The sequence below is a fragment of the Macaca thibetana genome, chromosome 16 (assembly GCF_024542745.1).
Source record: "Macaca thibetana thibetana isolate TM-01 chromosome 16, ASM2454274v1, whole genome shotgun sequence".
Taxonomy (NCBI): Eukaryota; Metazoa; Chordata; class Mammalia; order Primates; family Cercopithecidae; genus Macaca; species Macaca thibetana.
This window is the reverse complement of record NC_065593.1, coordinates 3,880,993-3,906,423: the sequence shown is the minus strand read 5'-3', so window position 1 is coordinate 3,906,423 and position 25,431 is coordinate 3,880,993. Positions and strand designations below refer to the sequence as shown.

Below are 25,431 nucleotides of genomic sequence, written 5' to 3'. Positions count from 1 at the left end.
TGAAAATTACTTAGTAAAGAGATTGGAAAGAATATGGCGTCAGAACAATAATGAACCATTTTTGATAAAAGCTAGTTCCTGGAATGGATTGCCTCTCATTTGTATTATATCAAAAGCTGTTTGGTAATTTAAGGGCAGCTGGTGAAGGTCTGGTGAAAGATCATAAACAGAAGGACTAAAAGAAGGGACTCAAGGAGAACATTCTCTGAGTCTGAAAAAAATACAGTTGGATTTGTATGCTGAAATGCCCCCAAAACAAATGATTCTGAGAAATGAAACCACGACCAGAAATGAGTTGAGAAAATGAACATAATGGAGTGTCTCAGAATAAGGGTTGAACGGCTGAAAAGAATAAAAAGGAGAGGTTCAAGCGGAGCTCAGAGAGAGAAGAAAGACAATCCTCAGGGTAGACCCGAGCAAAGGGTTTTTGTCTGAGGTTTATGCAATGAATCGTGGCTTCAGTGAGCTGATTCCTGGTATACATTGCACTACATTTGGCCAGAACAATGATTGCTGGTTTTTTTTTTTAACTCACAAAAATCAAAGTATTGTGTAGCTTTTTCCACCTGCCTGAGGCTCCAGGTTATGAAAAGAAAAGGATGAATCATAAGTAAGAATATAGCTTTGATGAAAAAGCCCTCTATCATATGATGACATGATTGGTTTAACAAGACCCATGGTGTTTGTCTGACGGAGACAAGACTATTTTTGGACTTCACGTAGCAGAATTCTTGTATCACAAGAATATTCGTAGATATTTGCGATATGAGTCCACTTTGAGCATCTGAAAGTTCAATTCTGGGTGCAGTCTGGTTTTTGTATGTGTTCTTGTAGTAGCAGTTTATTGCATAAGGAACAATTACTCCAGGGTTTTTTTGAAAAAAAAAATTAAGTAGCAGTAGTAGCTAATGCTTAGATGCTTACTACATGCCAGGCACCGTTTGAAGCTCTTGACATGCATTCACTCTTGTAACTGTTTCAGCAGCCCATTTAGGTAGATACTGTATGATTCCATTTTGCAGATGAGGAGACCAAGGCTCAGGGAGATTAAATAACTTTCCCAGCGTCATAGAGCCAGACAGGAGTAGAGCCAAACCCCCTTGCACCCACCCCTCTATTTGGCAATTGCTCATATTTATCCTATTTGCTTCAAGTTATCTTATATACAAGAGATAAAACACCACGTAGAAAGTTGCTGTGCCTGTTATATTCCCAGTCCCTGCTTCATCCCCTATCCCATCCACATGGGGTGTACCCTCCAGTTCCTTTTTCAAATATATTTACATAGATGTCATATTTATAGACAATAGAGAATGTTAGCTTTCATGTTTTGACATTTGCATAAGTGGTAATATACTCTACGTCCATTGTACAACTCGCTTTTTCCTCCATTTCCACCATTATGATGTGAGTGTCGTCTACATTGATATGAATCCATTTCTCTGCACCATCCAGGTCTGCAGTTGCTGGCCACATTTGGCTGCTGAGCAGTGATATATGACTAGTTGGAATTGAGATGTACCATACGTGTAAAACACATACCCGGTTTCAAAGACAGTAGGGAAAACAGTAAAATGTCCTATTAATAATTTTAATATTGATTACTTGTTGAAATTATAATATTTTGGATGTATTGGGTTAAATAAAATATATTATTAAAATTAGCTTCACCTATGTTTTCTTTTTTCTTTTTTTTTTTTTTGAGACGGAGCCTTGCTCTGTCACCCAGGCTGGAGTGCAGTGGCATGATCTCGGCTCACTGCAACCTCTGCCTCCCAGGTTCAAGCAATTCTCCTGCCTCAGCCTCCCAAGTAACTGGGACTGCAGGTGTGTGCCACCATGCCTAACTAATTTTTGTATTTTTAGTAGAGATGGGGTTTTACTATGTTGCCCAGGCTAACCTCAAGTGATTCACCAGCCTTGGCATCCCAAAGTGCTGAGATTACAGACATAAGCCACCACACCTGACCTGTTGTCTTATTTTTCAATATGGCTGCTAGAAAACTGAACACAGCCTCTGTGGCTTGCGTGTTTGGCTTACATTTTTATCAAAGCGCAGCGATGTGGATCATTCCTCTTAGCTGCAGTCTGTCTGGGTTTTGTTAGTTGGCGAAGTAAGAAGCCCTAAAACTGAATAGTAAGAAGAATTACTATTTACTGTGCACAGATACTTACTCTAAGTGCTTTACAAGTAATGACCCATTCAGTCTTGTGAGATGGCATGGCTGCATGAAGTGAGGTTAAGCAATTGTCCAGTCATGAAGCTCCAAGGAGGCTGAGTTGAGGCTGAAGTCAGGCTGCTGGCTCCAAAGCCTGACCTTGTAACCACTAACTGGACAAGGCCCCGTGAGACACGGCATAAATCCACCTAAGAAAGCAATGACCTTAGAGCTTACCTTGTGGTGGGGCGAAGTTTCCTTCACTACAATACATTCTCCTTACATATCAATGGAGTGTCTGTCTTTCCTGACTTTTAACAGAGCAGGTTATAAACAGACACACATTTGTTGCAGCAATTTCAGCTTTAATGAAACCAGCACAGGCAGTATTTTTCTGATATCCGCTTGCAACATTATGAAGTCAGCTTTACTCTTTGCCACTAATTATATTAACTATTTTTAGGGCAAACTGTCAATGCACCATACTGGTTCATGCTTCCTAGGTTTTCAATTTATTTTCTTTAGCCATATCTATTTATACCTCAAGTGTTTTTCTTTTAAGAGTCATCCTTATTTTCCTGACAACGATATAGTTGTGGCTCATAATTAAGTTATAAAACATGCTGGGAGGCCAACGATGACGTGTGATTGCCATGGGGGATATTATTGATGAATATTGGATTGGTTTTTGAATTCTGAATTCAAACCCACTTTAACATTTTGAATCATAAAGTTACAGAACTGGTAGGGACCCGAAGTCTCTTTAGCGTTGGTTAAGATCATAGGCTTGGAGTCAGCAAGCAGCGTGGACCCTTAGGCTGAGATCTTAACCATTGTAAGTCTTAGTTTTCTTGTCTAGAAAATGGGGATCCTGCCGGGCGCGGTGGCTCAAGCCTGTAATCCCAGCACTTTGGGAGGCCGAGACGGGCGGATCACGAGGTCAGGAGTTCGAGACCATCCTGGCTAACACGGTGAAACCCTGTCTCTACTAAAAAATACAAAAAAAAAAACAAAAACTAGCCAGGCGAGGTGGCGGGCGCCTGTAGTCCCGGCTACTCGGGAGGCTGAGGCAGGAGAATGGCGTAAAAACCCGGGAGGCAGAGCTTGCAGTGAGCTGAGATCCGGCCACTGCACTCCAGCCTGGGCGACACAGCGAGATTCCGTCTCAAAAAAAAAAAAAAAAAAAAAAATGGGGATCCTGACATCCATCTTCTAGACCTCTTTTTGTGGATTGAGACAGTGACTGTAACTCTGTTCCCTGTATCTACTTTTATTCCATGGTAGTTGTGGTAATTACTATTATTATTATTATTACTATTACTATATTATCTTTCCCCAGATGACTCTAAGGGTATACAGTCTCTTCAAGCACATCTGGCCCTATTCTAACAGGCCTTTTTCTCCTCCATGCTCTACCAGAACTCCTGGACTTTCCCTTAGTTGGAGAGGTTCATGGTTAGAAGGAAGAAAACCCTGCAACCCACTCCCTCCCTTTGCTCTCTCTCTCTGGGGCATCGTGGGCAGCTCTTGCTGCAGAGAGCTGTGCTGAGGCCCTTTACCTGTACAGCGGACCCTCCAACAGCACTTCTGTCTATGGTCCTACTCGGCAAGGATCTGCCTCCACACAGCCCTCCCAATGTGCCTGAAAATATCAGCAGTGATCCTTTCCCTGGCCACCTTGCTCTTAAGGCTCCTGTTCATAGTACTATGTGGATGTGGACCTCCTCGCCTCTCTGCACTGCCCATGATGGTGGATTACGGCAGAACGGGCTCGCCAGTTGACAGCTTTCCCCACTCATGTCTTCTAACTAGCTAAGCTTAGGGTGGGTGTCCCCATTGCGCAGAAAATTGCTACTTAGCCCTCATAGCAAACTTGTTTTGAGAAGCATAACCATAAACCCATCTTTGGCCTACGATCCTAGGGAGTCCTCATGCCAACAAGACCTTTTGGGGTCAGCCACGAATGTGAAGTTAGAATGCAGTTTAGGCTCTGCCATGACTCTGAACTAAATATGATTTTAGGGGTGAGGAAACTGGGACCTAGGGGTTTGAGGAACTGGCCCGAAGGTATGGAGAGTACCTGACTTTGTCGTTCTTCCAGGATATGATATTTATTCCTGGCACGAATCCCCTCTACCTTGTATTGAAAGCAAGGACAGCCTCCCTGCAACCACACATTACACCTGGCCATCCAGCAGGTGCATACTAAAAGTGTGTTGAGTTGAATTATCAGACTCTCAGCAGCCATGCAGCACTGAAGGGACCGCAATCCCTTTGCCTCTGCGTCCTTAGGGCTAAGCACGAGGTCTCGATGTCTCGCACTGTGGGCCGGGCCGGGTTTGGTGCCTCAGCCAGCAGGTAAGTGCTGTCTACGCCTCCTGCAGGTCCAGTGGTTCCTCTCCAGACTTGGGTGCACTGGGCCAGGCTGCGCCTTACTGACCTCAAGGCTTCCTGTGTTTGTGGCTTTGGGGCCCTCTTCATCGTGTGAATAGGAATAAGAAGATTGTTATTTCTGGCCAGGTGCGGTGGCTTGCGCCTGTAATCTCAGCACTTTGGGAGGCCGAGGAGGGCGGATCACCTGAGGTGGGGCGTTCGAAACCAGCTTGATCAACATGAAGAAACCCCGTCTCTACTAATAATACAAAATTAGCCGGGCGTGGTGGTGTATGCCTGTAATCCCAGCTACTTGGGAGGCTGAGGGAGGAGAATCACTTGAACCCGGGAGGCGGAGGTTGCGTTGAGCCGAGATCACGCCACTGCACTCCAGCCTGGGCAACAAGAGCGAAACTCCGTCTCAAAAAAAAAAATTGTTATTTCTGAAATAAATCCCCTATTTCTCACTATTTAATAATATTTAAATAATTTTGGGTCTTGACTCAACCCAAAACCAGGCACCCCAGACCCACCCACGGCCCGTCGCCTAGCAACAGTCTCCCCACCCCGCCTCCGCCCCGTTGCCAGCCGAGTGCCCAGTGCGCATGCTCAGAGCCTTCCTCCACACTGCGCCCTTGCAGGGCGCGCGGTGGTGACGTATAGAGTTCGCGACGCTGTCGGCGACCCGACCTCTGGGTTAACCTAACCCCGGAGCCATGGCCTCTGCTGGGGTGGCAGCCGGGCGACAGGCGGAGGATGCATTGCCGCCAACGTCCGACCAACCGCTGCCTGACACCAAGCCGCTGCCGCCCCCTCAGCCGCCGCCTGTCCCTGCGCCTCAGCCGCAGCAGTCGCCGGCGCCACGGCCTCAGTCACCTGCCCGCGCGAGGGAGGAAGAGAACTACTCCTTTTTACCTTTGGTTCACAGCATCATCAAATGGTAAGAACCTAGGAGAGGACCAGGCCCCATACTCCCTCCAGCTTCTCGTCTCAGCCGTTTCAGAGCTTCAAGAGGCCTTGGCGCTCTAGGGCATGCCCCCGTTTCGCAGATGGGGAAACTCAGACCCAGAGCGGGAAGAGGCCTTTCCCAAGACCACAGAGACATTCCATGAGTTAAGCAAACGATTTGAGCCCCGAGAGGTGCGATATCCTTAAGAATGAAGCCAGCTTAGAGACTACATACAGCCTCTTGTCCAGCGGCTCAAACGTGCATCCCATTGATCTTGAGCAAATTAAATCTCTTTAAGCCTCAGTTTTCTCACCTTTAATGTTAGTAATACTCACTTTAGTTCCTTATTTCAACAGACTCAACAGATAAGCATCATCTTCCCTGTGTGGGACACTGCCAAGTGCTATGGGATGGACACAGTAAAAGGGGCATAGAAGGAAAAAAAAGACATGATTGGGAATAACCCATAATTCAAAAAGATTGAGAGGGGAGCGGTGGCGATGGGAAATATTAGACTAAGCAAAAACACAGAAGTTGCCTGAGATGATTAGACCCACCTGTACTGACTTTGTTCTAACAGTACCAAAGGAAATAATTGTCATCCTTTTGGCCAGCCTTTAGGGTAGCCTGAGTTTTCAAAGTGACTCTGTAAAGGAAAAACCAAAAACAAAAGCACGAAAGTCTTACTGATCCCCGTGTTTGCCTAAATTATTATTTTTTTTGAGACAGGGTCTCGCTCTGTCACCCGGACTGGAGTACAGTGGCGTGATCTCGTCTCACTGCAGCCTCAACCTCCAGGCCTCAAGCCATCCTCCCACCTCAGCCTCCCAAGTAACCGGAACCACAGGCATGAGCCACAGCACCCAGCGAATTTTTGTACTTTTTGTAGAGATGGAATTTAGTCGTGTTGCCTAGGCTGTAAATTATTTTCATTATGTTACTTCACTCTATATCCACGTGATAGTAGGTGTAAACCCTTAGGCTTATAACTCTTATTCAGCCATTAAAGACCACAAAGTAAATTAAAAGAAAATTACGAATCCAGTAACATTCAGGTGAACATGAATGTGTTCTTCACTGTTTTACTGAAACGGAATTGTTACAACGTGAAGGTCTTGACCATTAGTGGCCCACCCACTTTTGAGTTTAAGCAAACTAGATTCACTTGCTGTGGGATGACCTGATGCTCTTCTGCCACTTTTCAAATAACTATAAAGGCTTTGTTCTCACATTAGACCCTGGATTCATTTGGCTTCACTTGGTGTTTACTGTTTATAAGGGCCGGGCGTGGTGTCTCATGCCTGTAATCCAAGCACTTTGGGAGGCCAAGGCAGGCGGATCACGAGGTCAGGAGTTTGAGACCAGCCTGGCCAACATGGTGAAACCCTGTCTCTTACTAAAAACAAAAATTAGCCAGGTGTGGTGGTGGGTGCCTGTAATCCCAGCTAATCGGGAGGCTGAGGCAGGAGAATCACTTGAACCTGGGAGGTGGAGGTTGTATTGAGCCGAGATCATGCCGTTGCACTCCAGCCTGGGCAACAAGAGCAAGACTCTGTCTCAAAAATAAATAAATAAATAAATTTTAAAAAATGTTTCTGGGATAAGACAGCCTGTTCAGTTTTTGTGAGCCTGTGATAATGATCACAGACAGAAATACATATGGAGCCCCTATAATCCCAGGGCAGTGCCGGATTATAAAGGGTTTAGTCAGATTAACCCCAGTTTACTGGTTTTAAGAAAAGTGTGGAAAAAGGAAAACACAAAATGTACACATTCACAAAGACAGCTCTTGAACCCCCCAAGAGTATATTCTTGAGCCCTGGTAAAGCAGCTGGATTGGGCTGGCCTTAAAGATGTAGTAGTAAGTTATACTACAGAGAAGAGGCTTTGAAGTTAGACAGTCCTGAGTTCAAATCTGTATACTGACATTTTCATGCCTTCTAATATTGATATAAATGTCTAACCTTTCTAGGCCATAATCTTCTTATCTCTAATATGTCCATAGTGGACCTCAAAAGAGAGGTTTAGATTATGTAATAGCTCTATAATGTGCTGACTGGGTGACCTGGGCAAGTAGCTTAGCTTCTCTGAGCCTGTTTTTCTCTTATGAAATGGGAATGCTTATGTCATAGGATTGTTGGGAGATGTACTCAAGAGCATACCTATGAAACCTAGTGGGTTGATCACATGTGCTTGTCTCTGTTTCGTCTAAAGGGACACAGAAGGGACTTAAAAAAAAAATACATAAAACCTTCAGACGCAGTGGCTCATGCCTGTAATCCCAACACTTTAGGAGGCTGAGGTGAGCTGGTCGCTTGAGCCTGGGAGTTCAAGACCAGCCTGGGCAACATGGCAAAACCCCATCCCTACAAAAAATACAAAAAAAAAAAAAAATTAGCCAGGCGTGGTGTGTGCCTGCAGTCCTGGCTACTTGGAAGGCTGAAGTGGGAGGATCACTTGAACCCAGATCATGCCACTGTACTTTAGCAAGGGTGACAGAACGAGACCCTATCTCAAAAATAAAAAGCATAAAACCGAAAAGAATAGGACAGGAGATGATCGCTACAAAGTGAATGACCAGTGCTAATTCATCTACCAACTCCTAAGCAGCTGGCTTGTTAAACATGGCCTACCCCCAGATCTCAGGAACTCTAGTGCAAGGACCCCCTGGAAATAGGGGTGAAGGTGGGTCTAAGAACAGGATGATTACTTGAAGTCTGTTTAAGAAGCAGTCCTGTCCCACCTCCCATCCCCTCCAAGCGGCCAGGTGACTACCCTTCTTCTAAATTGGTGGGTGGTTAAAAGGTTACTCTCCCAAGATTTATTCTTAGGAACAAATAAGCCAGAGAGTACCTGGACTGGGGGACAACAGGCACACTGCAGGGGTAGGTAGGGGGAATCATAACTGAAAAGAGGGATTAAGAGAAAGTTCGCAGTCTGAAGAGAGACCCCACCCGAGCCTTCCCCCACCTGGCTTCTAGATTGGCAGCCAAAGAGAGTGGAAGTGCCCTCTCTATCGTGTGTGACCAATTAAGAGAAAAGACATTGGGAAAAAAAAAAAAAGCCTAGTCAATTAATTCTGAGAAAATGAACAAGCATCACTCATTTGCAGAGCTTCCACTAAGCCTTTTAATGTTTTATTCTTAAACATATGAGTGGATGGCCAAGGCCACTAAGCATAGGAAGAAACCCCCTGGTAAGAAAGACACGGGTCAGGTGCGGTGCCTCATGTCTGTCTGCAAGCCCAGCACTTGGGGACGCTGAGATGGGAGGATAGCTTGAACCCAGGGAGCTGAGGCTACAGTGAGCCATGATCACACTGCTACATTTCAGCCTGGGTGACATAGACTCTGTCTCAAAGAAGAAAGAAAGAGAGAAAGAGAGGAAAAAAGAGAAAGACAAGACAGAAGAGCAGAAAAAGCCACTTGGAGGGAACAGTAGCTGCAAAGGAATGGAGTGGTTCTGCAGCTGTAAATATGAGAAGAGGCTAGGATCCAACCTGAAAACCTTCAGTATAGGCGTGTCTTTTGAGTTTATAGGCTAATGAGGGAGGAATAAGGGCAGAGGAGGAAGGGAGAGGAGACCACGTGAAGTCTGGGGGAGTCAGAAGGCTTGGTGACATTGATGCCAACATGAGTCTTCAATTAGGAAAGGGAGGCAGGAGGAAGGGTGGTATAGGAAAAACATGTAAGGACACGAAGCCAAGAAATAGCATCTACTCATGGGAGTCAGCTTCTAGCTTGGTGGTGCTGAGCATACATCCAAGGCAGGAAGAGGGGACTGGGGAGGAGGGAAGAGCCAGGAAACAGTGCAGGGGTCTTCTGAGGGATGGGGAGCTAGTGCAACTGTCAGGCTGGAAGCCAGTCAAGACACAGTCGTGGCGGGCGGAGATGAGGGCTAGGATCGTGTCCAGTCCACCCAGGTGGTGCTCTCTGGCCCTGGGTCCCTTCCTTTCCTATAACTTCCCCAGTGATCCTTTTGTTATTTTTTTTTTTTTTTTGGAGACGGAGTCTCGCTCTGTCGCCCAGGCTGGAGTGCAGTGGCCGGATCTCAGCTCACTGCAAGCTCCGCCTCCTGGGTCTACGCCATTCTCCTGCCTCAGCCTCCCGAGTAGCTGGGACTACAGGCGCCCGCCACCTCACCTGGCTAGTTTTTTTGTATTTTTTAGTAGAGACGGGGTTTCACTGTGTTAGCCAGGATGGTCTCGATCTCCTGACCTCGAGATCCGCCCGTCTCGGCCTCCCAAAGTGCTGGGATTACAGGCTTGAGCCACCGCGCCCGGCCCTTTTGTTATTTTTTTACTTCTTGCACAGGGGATGAGTAAGGAGGTAAAACCTGAAGTAGTGAATTTAGCCTTTCTTGTTCTCATAAGTAATTCAGAATTTTTAAAAAATTATTTAATAAAAGTAACAACTGCAAGTTTAGAAGTACAGAGAAATGGAAAATGGAAAAAGGGTTCCTTCCCCCAAGTCCCCTCCCCTGTAGTAACTGCTATTAATACTTTCCTAAGTTCCTTCTGGGAATTACATATGAATGGAATTTCAAACATGTATATGTACTTGACTTTTTTCACTGATTAGTCTATTTCGGCCACCTTTCCATACTGCACATAAAGATCTACCTCATTAAGGCAGCTGCAGAATATTGCGTCTTGTGGATGCAACATGACTGATGTAACTGGTTTTCTGTTGATGGGCTTCTAGGTGGTTTTCTTATTCTTGCTATGACCAGCAGTGCTAGGGTTAGCATCTTTGTGTAGGAGTAAGTTATGATCGGACAAATCCCAGCAGTAGAATTGCTGGAGCACATTTTTTATTGTGATAGTTATGCTAAATTTAGAGCACTACATCTTTTTAGCTATTTTCCAAAATTCAGTCCTTGTAGACTAGACTGCTTCAGTTAACCTAAAATGGCCTATAAGTCTGCCACCCAGAAAGCATTAAACAAAAATTAAAGTTGTAGATGGATTCTGCGAGTACCCGTGGATATGAAATGGAAAGAGGGCCTCTCCCTTCACTCCTCCCAGCTCCCTTGCAAAGCTGCATAATATTCCACTTTCTGAATGTGCTGTCGTTTATGTAAACAGTTTCTTGCTCAAGGACACTGTCGTTTCTGCATTTTGCTTTTGGAATCAGCACTGCAGCAAGCATCTTTGCCCATGCTATCTTGGTGAACTCTTGGTAGTCTTTGTGGGGGTAAATTTCTAGCAATGGGATATGTGAATTTACCGTTTGGGTCACTGTGAGCAAATTCAGAAAGAATGCCCTGATCTATGCTTCCACCGACAGGGTTTGTGTCTTTCCCCATCACCTGCCATCACCATTAAACTTTTAACTTTGGCAGATCTCATAGGTCAGAAATGATATATTGATTTCTCATTATGTTAGGTAAAGCATCCCTTCATAGGCGATTTTATATGTCGCTTGTATTTTTCCCTATAAACTGCTCATTTCTCTGTCAGATTCTTTTATGTACAGAAAGGAAATAATGTCTGTTAAATGTACTGTAAATACTTCCCCCAGGGTTGTTGCTTTTATTTTTTTACTTTGTTCATAGTCATGGTTTTTGTATTTGTTTTTCATTCAGATGCATAGAATTTCTTGTAGTCAGATTTGTTAAGCCTTTCCCTTATGGCTTCTGAGTTTTGGTCCTACTTAGAAAGGCTTTCCCACTCTAAAATTATAGGTGTTGATCCCTTTTTTCTAGAACTTTCATGGTTCCATTTTTTACTTTTAATTCTTTGAGGCTCCTGGAATTTATTTTGGTGGGAAGAGTAAGGGGGCCCCAGTTAGCCACATCTTCCCACTGCTGTTTTTGAATATTTGTTATTTTCCCTGCTTGCCGTGCCACCTTTACCATGCACTGAATTCCCATATGTTTTCTGATCTACTTCTGGACATTCTCTCCTTCTCCAGCACCAAACTGTTTTAGTTCTTAAATCTTCATGGTACATTTAATTATCTTTTAAGGTTAATTTTTTGCCCTTCCTCTTTCTTGTCAGTATTTCCCTGGCCCTTCCTTTCCCGTGGAGTTTTCTAGCAGCCTGCCTAAGATCATGATGCTTTTGGTTACTGGAACATTTCGTCTTTAATCTGCTTCTTTACTTCCAAGCCTGTTGATACCACTCATTGGCCAGGTCGTTCAGCCTTGCTTTTGGATATTGTAATCAGTATTTAATTAGTATCTTTGCCTTTATGCTCATTTTATCCTGTGAATATTATTTGGTTAATTGTTCTCTGTTCTCCGTTCTTCCCAAATTGAACCCAAACTTAGCCCTTCACTCAGGGATCTCTGCAGACCATCTTCAGGTTGCCTGCCCGGATAACCCAACACAAGGCCCACAGAGGGTCCTCTTGCTGCAGGTGCTGTTGGGTGGGTGGAGTCCTCCAGGCTGGCAGACCCTCCAGCCCCTCCACTAGAAGTGCCCATGGAAATGCTGCACAGAGCCCTGTGAACCAGAGCCTCTCCTGTACCCCAGGGACCCGCCTGGTTCTGGGAGTGCTCTGGCTGGGACAGCCCTGCTTGGAGTTGGAACCCATAGCACTTTCATCTCTTCTAGTGTCTTTCCTGCAGTTGAATGAAAACTTAAACTACACATTTATGTTATTTTTAAAGAATGAGGAAAGGGAGGCCGGCCGTGGTGGCTCACTCCTGTAATCCCAGCACTTTGGGAGGCCGAGGCGGGTGGATCACGAGGTCAGGAGATCGAGACCATCCTGGCCAACATGGTGAAAGCCCGTCTCTACTAAAAATACAAAAATTAGCTGGGTGTGGTGGCGGGCGCCTGTAGTCCCAGCTTCTAGGGAGGCTGAGGCAGGAGAATCGCTTGAACCCAGGAAGCGGAGATTGCAGTGAGCCATGATCGTACCATTGCACTCCAGCCTGGCGACAGAGCAAGACTCTGTCTCAAAAAAAAAAAAAGAATGAGGAAAGGGAAAAGAAATCACATTTTCTTGCCTATAAGAAATATTATAAATCCCAACTTTGAGACTTTCTTGATATATATGGATCCTACATTTTAAAAATATATCATAAAGGAGTAATGAAATGGGCTCTGTTAGATTGGGGAAAATTATTATTTTTTCCTTCAAACTTAATAAATCGAATCTGAGTTTGGAACGAAGTAGCCCAGCCTAGGCCTTCTGAATTACAGTTGTTGCTGCCTTGCATGATGGTTTTGGCTCCCTTTGTAAGAGTAATCTGTCGATGTGGGTACTTTAAAAACATTTTTTAAATTCAATTTTTTAAAATTCTTTACAAGGTCTGAGGCTGCTAGGTAGGTAGAGGGGAGCCGTCCTTGCCACCACAGACAGGGCTCCAGTGATGAGCACGCTGTCCCGGCGCCTCTAGCTTGGCCTGGCCGCTTCAGCAGGTCAGCAAGACCTCAGAGCCCCAGCCAGACCTCTTTCGTGGGAACAGGGTGTTATTGACTGTCTTCTGCCCACTCAAGTGTCTGTTTTAATCTGCCCGGCCTTCCATGCCAGCTGAGACCTGTTCCCGGGTTGTGTAGGAAGCAGCCCCCACTAAGTGCCCACACTGGCTTCCCAGGGATAGTCACGCAGTTACTGAAGGCCTCTGCCGTTCACTTTCTTCTCCCTCAGCCACACCCCAGGGAGCAGGATGAGCGGCCACAGATAGAGGGTGTTCATAGACTGCTTGGGCGAGGTGTTTCCAGTCTGCCTAAAAGCCTCTTCACTCCTCTGCCATGTCATTTCCATCCACTCAGTATGAATTATAACCAGAAAGTGGGCCCCACCAGAAGGCAAGCCCCACAAAGGCAGGCCTTTGCGAGTGAGCACTTCCTTAGTGGGCGTGAGAAATGCCAGGCAAGCATTTACATGGGTTCTGGGAAGAGTGGGAAGCTTTGCCTGGGAAGGCTGGAGGCGCTTGTGGTGGCACTGGGGGGCCTCCTTCACAGTTTGAATTTGCCTGAAAGGTGTTGTGTGTGGGTAGGAGGCCATCGTTTTTGAAATGGAGTCTCACTCTGTCGCCCAGGCTGGAGTGCAGTGGCATGTCGTGGCTCACTGCAACCTCTGGCTCCCAGGTTCACTGGAATCACTTGATTTTCGTGCCTCAGACTCCCAAGTAGCTGGGACTGCAGGCACACACCACCATGCCTTTGTAAAAAAAAATTGTATTTTTAGTAGAGACGGGGTTCCGTCTCTGTCTACAGGCACACGCTACCATGCCTTTGTAAACATACAAAAAAAATTTTTATTTGTATTTTTAGTAGAGATGGGGTTTCGCCATGTTGGCCAGGCTAGTCTCGAACTCCTGGTCTCAAGTGATCTACTCACTTAAGCCTCCCAAAGTGCTAGGATTACAGGCGTAAGCCACCACACCCGGCCGCCATCTGGGATTTTTAGGCAGCATAGTGACCTGCTCAGACTTGGATTTCTTTTTTTTTTTTTTTTTTTTGAGACGGAGTCTTGCTCTGTCGCCCAGGCTGGAGTGCAGTGGCCAGATCTTGGCTCACTGCAAGTTCTGCCTCCTGGGTTTACGCCATTCTCCTGCCTCAGCCTCCCAAGCAGCCGGGACTACAGGTGCCCGCCACCTCGCCCAGCTTAGTTTTTTGTATTTTTTTAGTAGAGACGGGGTTTCACTGTGTTAGCCAGGATGGTCTTGTTCTCCTGACCTCGTGATCCGCCCGTCTCAGCCTCCCAAAGTGCTGGGATTATAGGCTTGAGCCACCGCGCCCGGCCTGACTTGGATTTCTAAAGGTGGGTGGGGCAGAAGTGGTTCAGAAGAGGAGAGGACCTGGATCCACAGGAAGGCAGTGGCAATGGAAGGTGGCTGGTCTAGAGGAGATGGAGCTGGCAGGCTGGAGGCTGGGAGAAGGGGGCACACAGGTGCAAGTCTGGGGGTCTGGGAGGCCAGGCTCCTAGCTCGGCCAGTAGAGTGTGTAGGTGGGACTGCGCCCTCCCCTCATCCCCTGCTGACAGCGAGTCTATGCTGGACATTTGCCGTCTCCCAGACTCCAGGCAGGAACACCTTGGTAACTGTGGGGAAGAAACTGAAGTGCAGGAAGGAGGGCTGGCTGGGGAGTGCTCCCGGTGTCCAGGGCTCAGGAGTGGATGTACACGTTGTGGGCATTTTGTAGAGCAGTGATTTTTCATACTCCGTTTAGCAACAGAACTTTTTGTTGCTCTTTGCTAAAAAGAATATTTTTTACATGGAATGCTGTGAGCAGTTGAAAGCAAGGGTATAAGTTCAAGGCCTTCCTCTCTGGAAGGCCTCATAGGTCTTGGCAGAACTGGAGCAGAGAAACACAGTTGATAGGTAAGTAGTAGACAGTATCATCCAGGGCGGGAGGGAGAAGTGCGCCCTCTGTGGCTACAGAGAATCTGCATCAGTACAGTTTTTTTTTTGGAGGACATTTTGGTAATGTCTGTCAAAAATTTAAATATATATAACCTTTGACCCAGAATCCCTACTTATAGGAAATGATCTTACCAAAATAGTTGCGCAAGTACATAAGGGTATAAGTACAAGATGTTCACTGTCATTCTAGTACATTACAAACAGTACAACCACCCGTGAATAGCCAGGGTGATTTAGCTGTCTGATTGTATACATGTTAGCGTGGAAGGACATCTGAGGTGCATTGTTAACTAGAAAAAGCAAGAATGAGAACCATGGATGGTCACATTTCTGTCAAATAAGAAAAGTTTGTGTGTTTTGTATGCTATTGTAGATTTCAAAGCCATCTGAAACAGTGGACACCACGTGTTAACAGAGGTTATCTCTGGAACAAGGGGTTAATGAGATTTCCCTTTTCTAAGCCTTGGGTGGCTGTCATTTTTGAATTTTTTCCCTCAAGTAACCTATTACTGTCATTTTTTAAAAAATGATCTTAGAAAAATGAAAGCCACAGGAGTTAGTACGGTGTGAGGAGAGCCTGTGGCCAGAGGAGTGGACTGGTAAGGGCTAGTCTGAGGGCAAGGCAGCTAGGACAGAGTGGAGCATGAGGCACAATGCATGGAAGTTGTGAGGAAGAAGAAATGGGAAACGTGAGTCAGATGCCACCAAGAGGTCAAAAGAAATGACTATCAGGTTTGGGAGGAAGTCCGTGTCCGTGGTTCTAACACGGTTATTGGCCAGTTTGCATCTGTACTAAAGCATCCATACTAAAAAGAAGAACAACAAAGAAAATCCGGGCATGATTCTCAGACACACCCACCTAAACCCTAGGATGTTGCCCGTGAGTCTGGTGACACAGATACAACTGTCTGTTATCCGTGGGAAGGATGCTCAGAGGATCACCCCTAGCGGTAGTATTTTTGTCTACTCTTTTAAAAAACCGTAGTAGGGGGCGGGCGCATTGGCTCAAACCTGTAATCCCAGCACTGTGGGAGGTCGAGGTGGGTGGATCACCTGAGGTCGGGAATTCGAGACCAGCCTGACCAACATGGAGAAACCCCGTCTCTACTAAAAATACAAAATTAGTGGGGTGTGGTGGTGCATACCTGTAGTCCCAGCTACTCAGGAGGCCGAGGCAGGAGAATCGCTTGAACCCAGGAGGCGGAGGTTGCAGTGAGCCAAGATCGCACCATTGCACTCCAGCCTGGGCAACAAGAGTGAAACTCTGTCTCAAAAAAAGAAGAAACCACAGTAGGTGGGACCAAAGTGCTCTGACCTTGCCTTGTTTGTACGATGTTCATCCTCCTTGACCTACTGGCTTTTTTCATTCCTTCTATAGTTGGTCGATGACTATCCTTGAACACAAAGGCAGGCCTACTTAGAGCTTTCTGCTTTTATTCACTCAGTATTTGGGCCTGTCCCTTTTCTTTTGGCTTGAATATTTCACAGTCATCCTGGCTTAGCAGGTGCCCACTTCTGAATAGCGTGTTTTATTCACGCCAGGAGTTCTGTGCTATTTCCCTCCACCAACTAGGGCAGTTGGGCTTGCAGAGGTGCCCCCCTGTGGGCTGCACGGCCCCTTTTGGCTCAGCTGCGCTCCAGGTGGCTTGTTTTACAGCTCCTTTTTTATTGTCTGAAGACTGTCTCCTTTCCTGAAAGTTCACCAAAGAACAGGCAACCCTTGCGATTTGGGGGTTTTCAGAGATGAGCATCTTAAATGTGACCCACTTTCAACTTTCAGAACTAAATTTTCTTCTGGGTCAGGTTATGTTTGCTTCAAGAATGGAATTACCTGTCATCCACATTTCTATTTTAAGTACTTTTTCGTTTGTTTTACCATGTTGTTTCAGACTCATGTGATGTGAGTCAGTTTTTTAAAAAACTATATTTTAATTTTAAAACTTCCTTGGGACTTAAATTCGTAACAGTGTGTTAACACGCATGCCATCCAAGTAGAAGGATTTCAGAAGTCCAGATGGTTTCTGTCCACGTTTGTGGATCAGAGCTGAGACTTCAAAGAATTAAAATAAAAGAAGTTCCCTATTTGCTTCCTTCCAAAGGGTTTTTAGTTCTCATGAATACCAGTTCATCCTCTCTAGAATCTGAGATAAGGTATACTGTTAATGGTGTCTCTCAATTGAGGGCATCAAATGACAAGAGATGTTTGGCTGGCCTCTCATTTCCTGGAAGAAGTGATTGATTCTCCGTACCCTCCCTCTGAGTTTAGAGCTGTTGGTAAATACTGAGCTGGCCATGGTGGCCATCTGATTTGCAAGGTGTGAGATGTAACTGATGGATCGCCAGGAAAGATGGATATTTTGCCTGCGTAAGCAGAGAAATGATGAATAGTAAACATGAATTAGCACCATCTGGGTTGAAATTTCCCGCTACAGATGAACATTTATTTTAAAAATTAATGATCATTGACAGTTTTTCCCTCTTATGCCTCAGTGGCTTACTTTCAGAACAGCTTACTGAATTGCCTTTTAGTTTTGGTCTCAACCACTTGTTTTCAAAAGCTCATCCACTTACTAACTTTTAAAAAATGTATAGGAAGTTGGGTGCGGTGGCTCATGCCTATAATCCCAACACTTTGGGGGGCCAAGGCAGGTGGATCACCTGAGGTCAGGAGTTCGAGACCAGCCTGGCCAACATGGTGAAACCCCATCTCTACTAAAAATACAAAAATTAGCGGGGCGTGTTGGCACGTGCCTGTAATCCCAGCTACTCAGGAAGCTGAGGCAGGAGAATTGCTTGATCCGGGACCGGGGAGGTGGAGGTTGCAGTGAGCCGAGATCGCGCCACTGCCCTCCAGTCTGGGCGACAGAGTGAGACTCTGTCTCAAAAAACAAACAAACAAACAAATGTATAAGAGCAACTGCCAGGCTGTTTTTTTTATCTTAAGGGAGATTGTTCTTGCCTCGTTTTTCATTGAGTAGGACCTCTGTGCAGCTAATAGCTGTGAGATAGAACGAACGGTCTGCCTTGAAAGTGAACTTGAATCAAAGGCAGGGAGTGTCCATCACCATGGCAGAAGAGAGCCTGTGTCTGCTGAGACATTTAAATCAGTTCCATTTTAACTAATTTAAAATTTATGAACAGCTCTGTGGAAATTAGTCTTTATGTTAAGAGGTTCAAGCCAGCATCAAAACCTCAGCTAAAATTAGCTCTTGCTAGCTGGTGAAGCCTCCTGATTGGCCTAGAAATGGCTCCAATTAGACAAAATGTCATATTTTAGCAAGTTTTGTTTGGCATTTGTCACCTGATATTGGTATTGGTTTGTTAATTGAACCAACATGTTCATGAGCTTATTTGCCAAGCATTCATTCTTTCCACAGACATTTCTTGAGTGCCTGCAGTGTGCCACACACTGGGCCGAGGGTAGGGAGACACCTGTGACCAGACAGACATGGTCCTTGACCTCACAGAGGTGACAGTTGACAGAAGATCAAGAGTGTCTGTGTGTGATCTGCAAGTGTTCTAGGCCTGGGAGCTCTTTGCTGGCTGCCTAAAAGAGAACCCGTCCCTTCCTCTGGGGGTGGACAGCCTAGTCAGAGGCTAGACACATAAAATGAAGTGTTCTAAAAGCTATCGCAGGAATGACAGCGAGCTCTGGGGGGTGCAGGACGGGAAAGCCAAGACATGTATCAAGCTGCGAATGCTAACAGCTGTTCTTCCCCCACAGCATGGACAAGGACAGCCCGGAGGTCCACCAGGACCTGAACGCCCTCAAAACCAAGTTCCAGGAGATGCGCAAGCTCATCAGCACCATGCCCGGCATCCACCTGAGCCCTGAGCAGCAGCAGCAGCAGCTGCAGAGCCTCCGGGAGCAAGTCAGGACCAAGAACGAGCTTCTGCAAAAGTACAAGAGCCTCTGCATGTTCGAAATCCCTAAGGAGTAGAGTGAGGCCGACTTCCTGAGAAACGGGGGGAAGCCAATGGCCTGTCTCCCCACTACCATCCCCAAAGTCTCCTTGGGGCGTGGTTCCTGTGGACCCCAGCTCAGAACCTCAAGGTGCAGGGGCGGGGCTCCTGTGCTGCTGCATGTGCGTCGCCTGTGCGGGAGCCAGCACCGAGCTTGGCTGCGCTGGGTTTCTTCGTGTAGATCCATATGTCTAGATGCATAATAACTGGAGTGCCTGCTGGTGGAAGTCAGAATGCTCCTGGAGGCAGCGGAGGGGGTGGAGGGCTCTCCCCTGCCGCTGGGGAGGGGGCCATCTGCTGCGCCGGGCTCCACTGACAGATCTGAAGAGCACAGTAGGAAGGGAGGCAGTTCCTCTTTGCTTCCTTCCCTCCCTCTCCTCCCACCCCCATAGGATCAGTGTGTACCAGGTACACATTGTTCCCGTTAAAGCAGCTTCTTGAAACATTTGCATAGAATTCACTGGATGAATTAAGCCTGCGCTCATATGGCGTATAACTGTGAGATAATGTTTTGCAAGGCCAGAGGGTGGCCTTTTTCCCAAACAGTTTGGTTCCTTTTATGTTTGAGCCAGTGAATGGAACTATAGCTGTGGGGGTGTCAGCCCAGAGCCCTGCCAGGCAGCCCCTTGCTCCAGGTTCCCTGCCTCCTCCAGGTTCCCTGCCTCCTAGGCTCTCCTCGCGGTCACCTCTTGCTCCCTTCCTCGCTCATCACCCTCAGTCAGTGCCCAAGAGTGGACAAAACGCTTCAGATGTGCTTCCCCAGGGTTGACAAGGGGCCATCCTTTCCACACAGGCTCGAAGAGGTCTTCAGGCGAACAGACCTTCCCCCTTCTGGCATTTCAGATTCCCATTGCTCTGGTTAAAAGATCTTTTCCTTCTGGCCTTTGCACTTGTGGCAGCAACATGTACTACACTGCAGAGGGGTTCACTATGCACCTTGTGTTCAGAGAGCGGCAACCCTGGGGGCCAGTTCAGGTGGTCCCCGACCATGAGCTAGGTCTGAAAGTTACACAGCCAAGTTTGAGCTCTTAAAAGTTTGTGAACAGCCCTCATTTCCCCAGCTTCCCTGATTTCTTCCAGATGGGACGTTTTGTTTGTGTGCTCTCCCTTGCCTGTCAGACTGAGGTAAGAGCAGTTCTCTCCCTTTCCTCTCGAGGAGGAGGTGTGAAGTCCTGGAGTATTGTTTGGGTCTAGGAATGGGCACATAACCTGCGCTGACCAGTTTAGGGGCTTAACAGATGCCCGTCAACTGACCTCGTTGGCAGGAGGATTGGGTGGAGATGTTTTTAGCAGAGCTTCCATTAGTGTAGACCTGTAGCCACGTGTCAGAAGGTGGGTGGCATATTGGGGACCTGGGGCTGTGTGAAGGAGGAGATCAGATTTCAGTGGCTTTGGGCAGAAAAGCAGGCTCTGGATTTAAGCGAGTGGTCACCTGTGAGACCAATTCTACCTTGGGACTGTTATTTAACTGAATCAGTTATTTCCTTGAAATTTCACAGTAGTGGGTGGGCCAGTTTTAAGGCTCTGACAGATACCATGAAACATGAAGCACGTGGAAAATACAAGACCCCCAGGGTCTTTCTGAGTGCAAGGCTGAAATGGACAAGGGCTCCTCGTAGGGGCGGAGGGAGCCGGAGCCTGCCTTGTGTTCCTTTTTTGACTTGTAACATTTTTCAAATGCATAATTAAAAGGACTTACGCTCTGCTGTCTCAGGACATCATGCTTTTTGGACTGAGAAATTCATAGTGGGATGGCTCTCAGGGAGTTGAGAGAAAAATGTTTCTGTCTATTCAGACACAGAACCACACCTCTGCTTATCACCTCCCTCCGCCCCAGGACACACACCTGCTGAACCAGTGTGGAACAGGAACTCCTCTCCTGGCTGGCCTCAAGGGCAGTTTGCCTGGCGTGTCATCCCTGCCAGTGCCTGTCACGGGCCCCTGGGCCATCCGTGGTTGCCTTTTTTTTTTTTTTTTTTTCTGGTGGGGCGCGGCGGGGTGGGGGGTGCCTTTTTGTGACTGGAGGAGGAGCCACCCTCACTGGAGCAGGGTTGAAATCCTTCTCAGACGATTTTGAGTGTCTCTCACAGGGCTGAGCACCCTCTCAAAGCCACCAATTATTTGGATTACTGGGTGGCCAGCATTTGTGCTAAGTACTTTTCAAACATCGCACTTAATCCCCATAGCGAGCCCATGCCAGGGGTGTTCACTCTTCCTGGGGTGAAGAATTTGAGGCTTGGCAGGTGTCGCCCACCACAGGTTTACAGTACTAGTGGCAAAGAGAGTGGTGCTCCAGGGTGCCTTAGCCATGAGAGGGAGACAGCAAGGCTGAGCGGGGCATGGGGCTCCACACCTGGCCATGAGCACTGCCTGGAGCTAGCGGGGAGCGGAGGCCAAGGAGTTCCCTGTCTCCAGACAGGGTGGCACCCTGGAGTGAGGGGGTGGGGGTGGGCACCAGGATGGGCCTGCTTCCAGATGGGTCTCAGGCTCTTTCCCCAGGGCCTGAGTGATGCCTCCAACAGTCTGAAAGTTTGCCTGGGCCCACACTGAGTCTGGTGACAAAATGGCTAGGCACAGTTCCAGTGGCATTTACACTGAAGAATTCAAAACATTCTTTCAGAAAATGAGGCCTTTTGTCATCGAACCCAAAGAAAATTAAGCGGATGGATGGCTAGAAAGAGTTCATCTCCAGGGGGAACCCTGAAATCCTTTATATTCCTCCTGGTTTTCTAGGGAACCATCCCCTGCATAGATGCCCCAGGCATTGGGGGCTTTTCTGGCAGCCCAAGCTGCTTTCAGAAGGCCAGGGTTATTTTCCAGTTCTGGGGAAGTTCTAGTTCCACCTAAGTCAGAGCCCAGCCCCTTCCTTCTCCGCACCCTTCCCCACTCCAGCCATCTCTAAAAGCAAAGAAAAACCGGTTTTCCATTTTAAATTATTTTATTGTATATTTAAAAAACAACAGCAATAACTTTAAAGACCTCACACACACACAGTATAAACACCTGGGTAAGGTTTTGTTCGTGTCCTTGTTGACACCGGAACTACCGTTAAAGTGCAAGTTTTGTTTTGTGTTCCTTTGTGCAGTGTCACTCACATGTAAACGAGTCACTTGGCTATGATTTGACCCACGCCCCCCTTAGTTTCGGGAGGGCAGAGGCTCTGCCGGCTGTCACAGCAACCCGGATTCACAGACAAGATAATGCCCCTGGGTCCTGACCCGCAAGCGGGCAGGACGGTTTCTTGAAGCCTAACAGAGGCTGGATAACTTCACATCCCCCCCACCCTGCGCTCACTCTTAGGTCTTTGAGAAGACAAATCCACCCTCAGCTGGGCCCTCGCCCCCCAAGTTGTGGGGGTGGCTGGCGCCAATGGGGGAACGGGGGTGGGGGAATAGTCCTAGTCTTGGCCAGTTCTCTTTCCTTCCGGAGCAGATGACCGTCCCTTCTCGATTCAGTGGCGCCTCCCCAGTGCTGGGGGCAATCGCGGGGAGGGGAGACGCCAGTCCGCGCGCTCGCGGCCCGGGGCGCACGGGGCGTGCCGGGCCGTTGGATTTGACTTTTAAACAAAAAGGTCCTCCTTAGGTTGTGTCGCTGGCGCGGCGGGGCTCCTAGCTGATGACGCAGCGCTCCTTGTCCTTGGCCTGGCTGCCGGCGCTGGCCTTCTCGCGGATGTACATGAGGTCGCTGTGTACGCTGGGCCGGCGCGCGAAGGGTGCCACGATGCCGAAGGCGTCGCCCGGGTCGCCGCCGCCGCTGCCGGCCCGCAGCAGCTTCTTGTTCCGTAGCGCCTTCTTGTGCAGCACGTCGCAGTACTGCACCGACACCTTGCGGTGCAGGTCCGGGCTCATCTCGCTCGGCAGCTTGGCCATGGCGAAGAGCGCGCGGAACATCTGGTCCAGGCTGCTGTTCTTCTTGGCCGAGATCTCGAAGTAGGCGCAGCGCTGGGGGTCGTCGCCCACCAGCTGCTCGATCTCGCGCTGGTCCACCTCGCGGTAGAAGTCCCGGTCACCCTTGTTGCCGCAGATGACCAGGGGCACGTCCACGTTCTCCTTAGTTTTGTTCTTGAGGCAAGACTTGGTGTCGAGGATCTGCTGCCTGAGCCGCTGCACCTCCTCAAAGGAGTCGCGGTTGTCCAGGCTGAACACCAGGATGAAAACGTCTCCTAGAGGGGGCACGGAGGGCAGAAAAGGAGAAGGTGAGGGTGGCCGCCCAGGGGACAAGTCGGGCTGACTTTGAGGCTGCGCGGGGCGCGCTAGCCTCTCTAAGCGCGAAGCGCACTACTTGGCGCGCGGCAGCGGGACCGGCGCTCACGGGGTGCCCTGGCCGAGGGTTGCCCGCCCTTCCCTCCCGTGCCTGCCCGGCCCCCGGCTCACCTGTGAGGATGGAGAGGCGCCGCATGGCGGGGAACGGGTGGTTGCCGGATGTGTCGAGGATGTCGAGCTGGTACACCTCACCGCGGATGGAGTAGAACTTGCGGTGGAAGTCCTCGATAGTTGGTGTGTAGGCGTCCTCGAAGCGGCCGGTGAGGAAGCGCGACACGATGGCCGTCTTGCCCACCTTGGACGAGCCGAGGATGACCATGCGATAGCAGTTCTTGGCGGGGATACTCAGCTCCGAGTCGCTCGGGCACATCTTCTTGATCATCGCGGCCAGTTTCATTGGGCAGAGGGGCCGCGAGGGCAGGCACGGGGCAGAGAGGACTGAGAGCCGCCGGGGGTCGCTGGGGTGGAGCGTGGGTGAGCGGCCGGAGGGCTCTGCTCGGGCTGGGCGCGGCTCGGGCTTGGGGCTCCGCTTCCACTTGGGCTGGGCTTAGGCTAAGCTGAGCTCGGCTCGGCTCGGGCTCTCCCAAGCTCTGGGCAAAGGCAGCTTGCTCTGGCTTTGGCGCCCGCCCGCCGCCCTTATACGCAGCCTGCGTCGCCGCCCCGCCCCGGCCCTCCCAGCTCGGTGCGTCACGTCCCGCGGGGCCCGCCTCCCCCGCACCGGCTCCCAGCCCCGGCGACCTCGTCGCCCGCTGCCCGGCTCCTGCCCTCTGGGGTCGGAGACTTGGGGGAAACAGTCCAGGGTCGGGCTGAGGCTGGAGGCACTCGGACTCCTCCACTGCCGCTTGCTTGGCGGCCGCAGGGCGTCGGGGTTCTGGTCCCGGCGGTGCCCCTGTCCCTCTGCGACTTCGGGCAAGGACCCCCCCCTTCCTGCATCTCCCGCGCGCGTACACTTACTTTCTTTGGTTCTGTTTCCCCAGAGAATAGTCATCTAGTAAGTAACCCAGTAAGCGCAGCAGCGTTTGCTGGGTGCTTGCACGGACTGTATATTGCAGTCCTCAGAGCACAGCCCCAGCCCCAGCCCCCTCCCGCTGCGGTCCCCAGCCTGGCTTTTCCCGTGAGGTGACCGCCGGGCGGACGCGGGGTTTCGGGGCCTCAGGTGCGGAGCTCGGCACCGTGCGCTCGGGCCGCTAGAGGGCAGCAGAGAGCCCGGCCGACGGCTGGGGAGGCTGCGGGCGCGGCGCGCAGAGCTGGAACAGAGGCTAGGGGCAGGCAGGTGGCGAGCGGCAGGAATGGGGCAGGGGCCTCAGGTAGCCAGGCTGGGGCCCAGCAGAAGCGGTCCCCAACCCCGCGCTCTGCTGCAGGCCTCAGCCTGCTCCTTTCTCCCAGCCGGACATGCTCTGTGGCATGGAGGGCTCTGCAGCCGGTGGCCCACACCCTCCATCATAGCATTTTGGGCCTTTACTGTGCGGCGCGTGGGCCGCCGTTCTCATTGTCTAGCTGAGAGAGCTGGAGCTCAAAGCCGCAGCGAGCCCAGGAAGGCCCTGGGAGCACAGCATAACCTCTTGCCTTCTCCTGGGCCTCAGTTTTCTCTTCTGGAAGATAGTGATTCTGGTTCTATGATTAAGGATGAAAACATGCAAATGCTTTAGGAGGGCGGGGCCTGGCAATAACAATAGCAACAATAACAGTAGTATTGACCCAGAGGCCTGGTGGGAGTACTCTCAAGAGCACACCGGGTTGATCAGTAACCAGGAGTGGGGTCATGTTGTTGAACACTGGCAACAAGCTGTCTGGAGCCAGCTCCTCAGCCCTGAGCTCTTGAGGAAGTCACTGCTCCAAGCCATGACAGGCAAGCTCTGTGCTCAGTGTTTTGCTTTGGCCATGTCTGATTTAGGAGAAACCTAGGGAGCCATTAGCTGGCACCACCGGCCCAGCTGTCAGGTGGGTGGGGGTTGCATGGGGGCACTCAGTCAAGGTACGGACTTGAACCACCTTCAGACTGAGCACCGCCTTCCTGTGCCTCCACAGTGGCACTGCATGGGCAGCCAGGCTCTAACTTGGGATGACTGATGGCCAGGGCTATAGTGAAGGTGGACCCCACACAGCCATTGCCTTCTGGGGCTCTAGTCCCAAGAGGGTCCATTTGATATGAGTGGAGGGCCTGAGGGTCAAGGATCACAGCCCAGTTCTCCCCTGGTCAGTGTCCAGGCTGGCCCCTTAAATCAGGAACATGACACTGGCAGGCACTGACCCAGCCTGGGTCCTCAGAAATAGTGACTCCTGGTACCATCTGTGCATGGCTGTCTGCCCTACGGATGCTGAGTTGTGAAGACCCAGGCCCACCTGCCATTCGCATTCTGAATGCCCCAGCGCGCCTACACCTCCTGTCGAGGAGGTGGCCTCT

General features: G+C 49.2%; 2 protein-coding genes across 2 annotated transcripts; one reads left to right on the top strand and one right to left on the bottom strand.

The window, feature by feature from the left end:
• The first annotated feature begins 5,125 nt into the window (after positions 1 to 5,125).
• On the top strand, positions 5,126 to 20,481 carry MED9 (mediator complex subunit 9). Its single transcript, XM_050763491.1, has 2 exons — positions 5,126 to 5,472; positions 18,527 to 20,481. Exons 1-2 carry the CDS (start codon positions 5,249 to 5,251, stop codon positions 18,741 to 18,743), a joined length of 441 nt encoding a protein of 146 aa, XP_050619448.1. The 5' UTR covers positions 5,126 to 5,248; the 3' UTR covers positions 18,744 to 20,481.
• Positions 20,482 to 21,684: 1,203 nt separating this feature from the next.
• On the bottom strand, positions 21,685 to 23,667 carry RASD1 (ras related dexamethasone induced 1). Its single transcript, XM_050763459.1, has 2 exons — positions 23,139 to 23,667; positions 21,685 to 22,927 (listed from the first exon to the last, which is right to left on the bottom strand). The coding sequence occupies exons 1-2, from the start codon at positions 23,422 to 23,424 to the stop codon at positions 22,374 to 22,376; spliced, it is 840 nt and encodes a 279-aa protein (XP_050619416.1). The 5' UTR covers positions 23,425 to 23,667; the 3' UTR covers positions 21,685 to 22,373.
• Between the last annotated feature and the right edge of the window lie 1,764 nt (positions 23,668 to 25,431).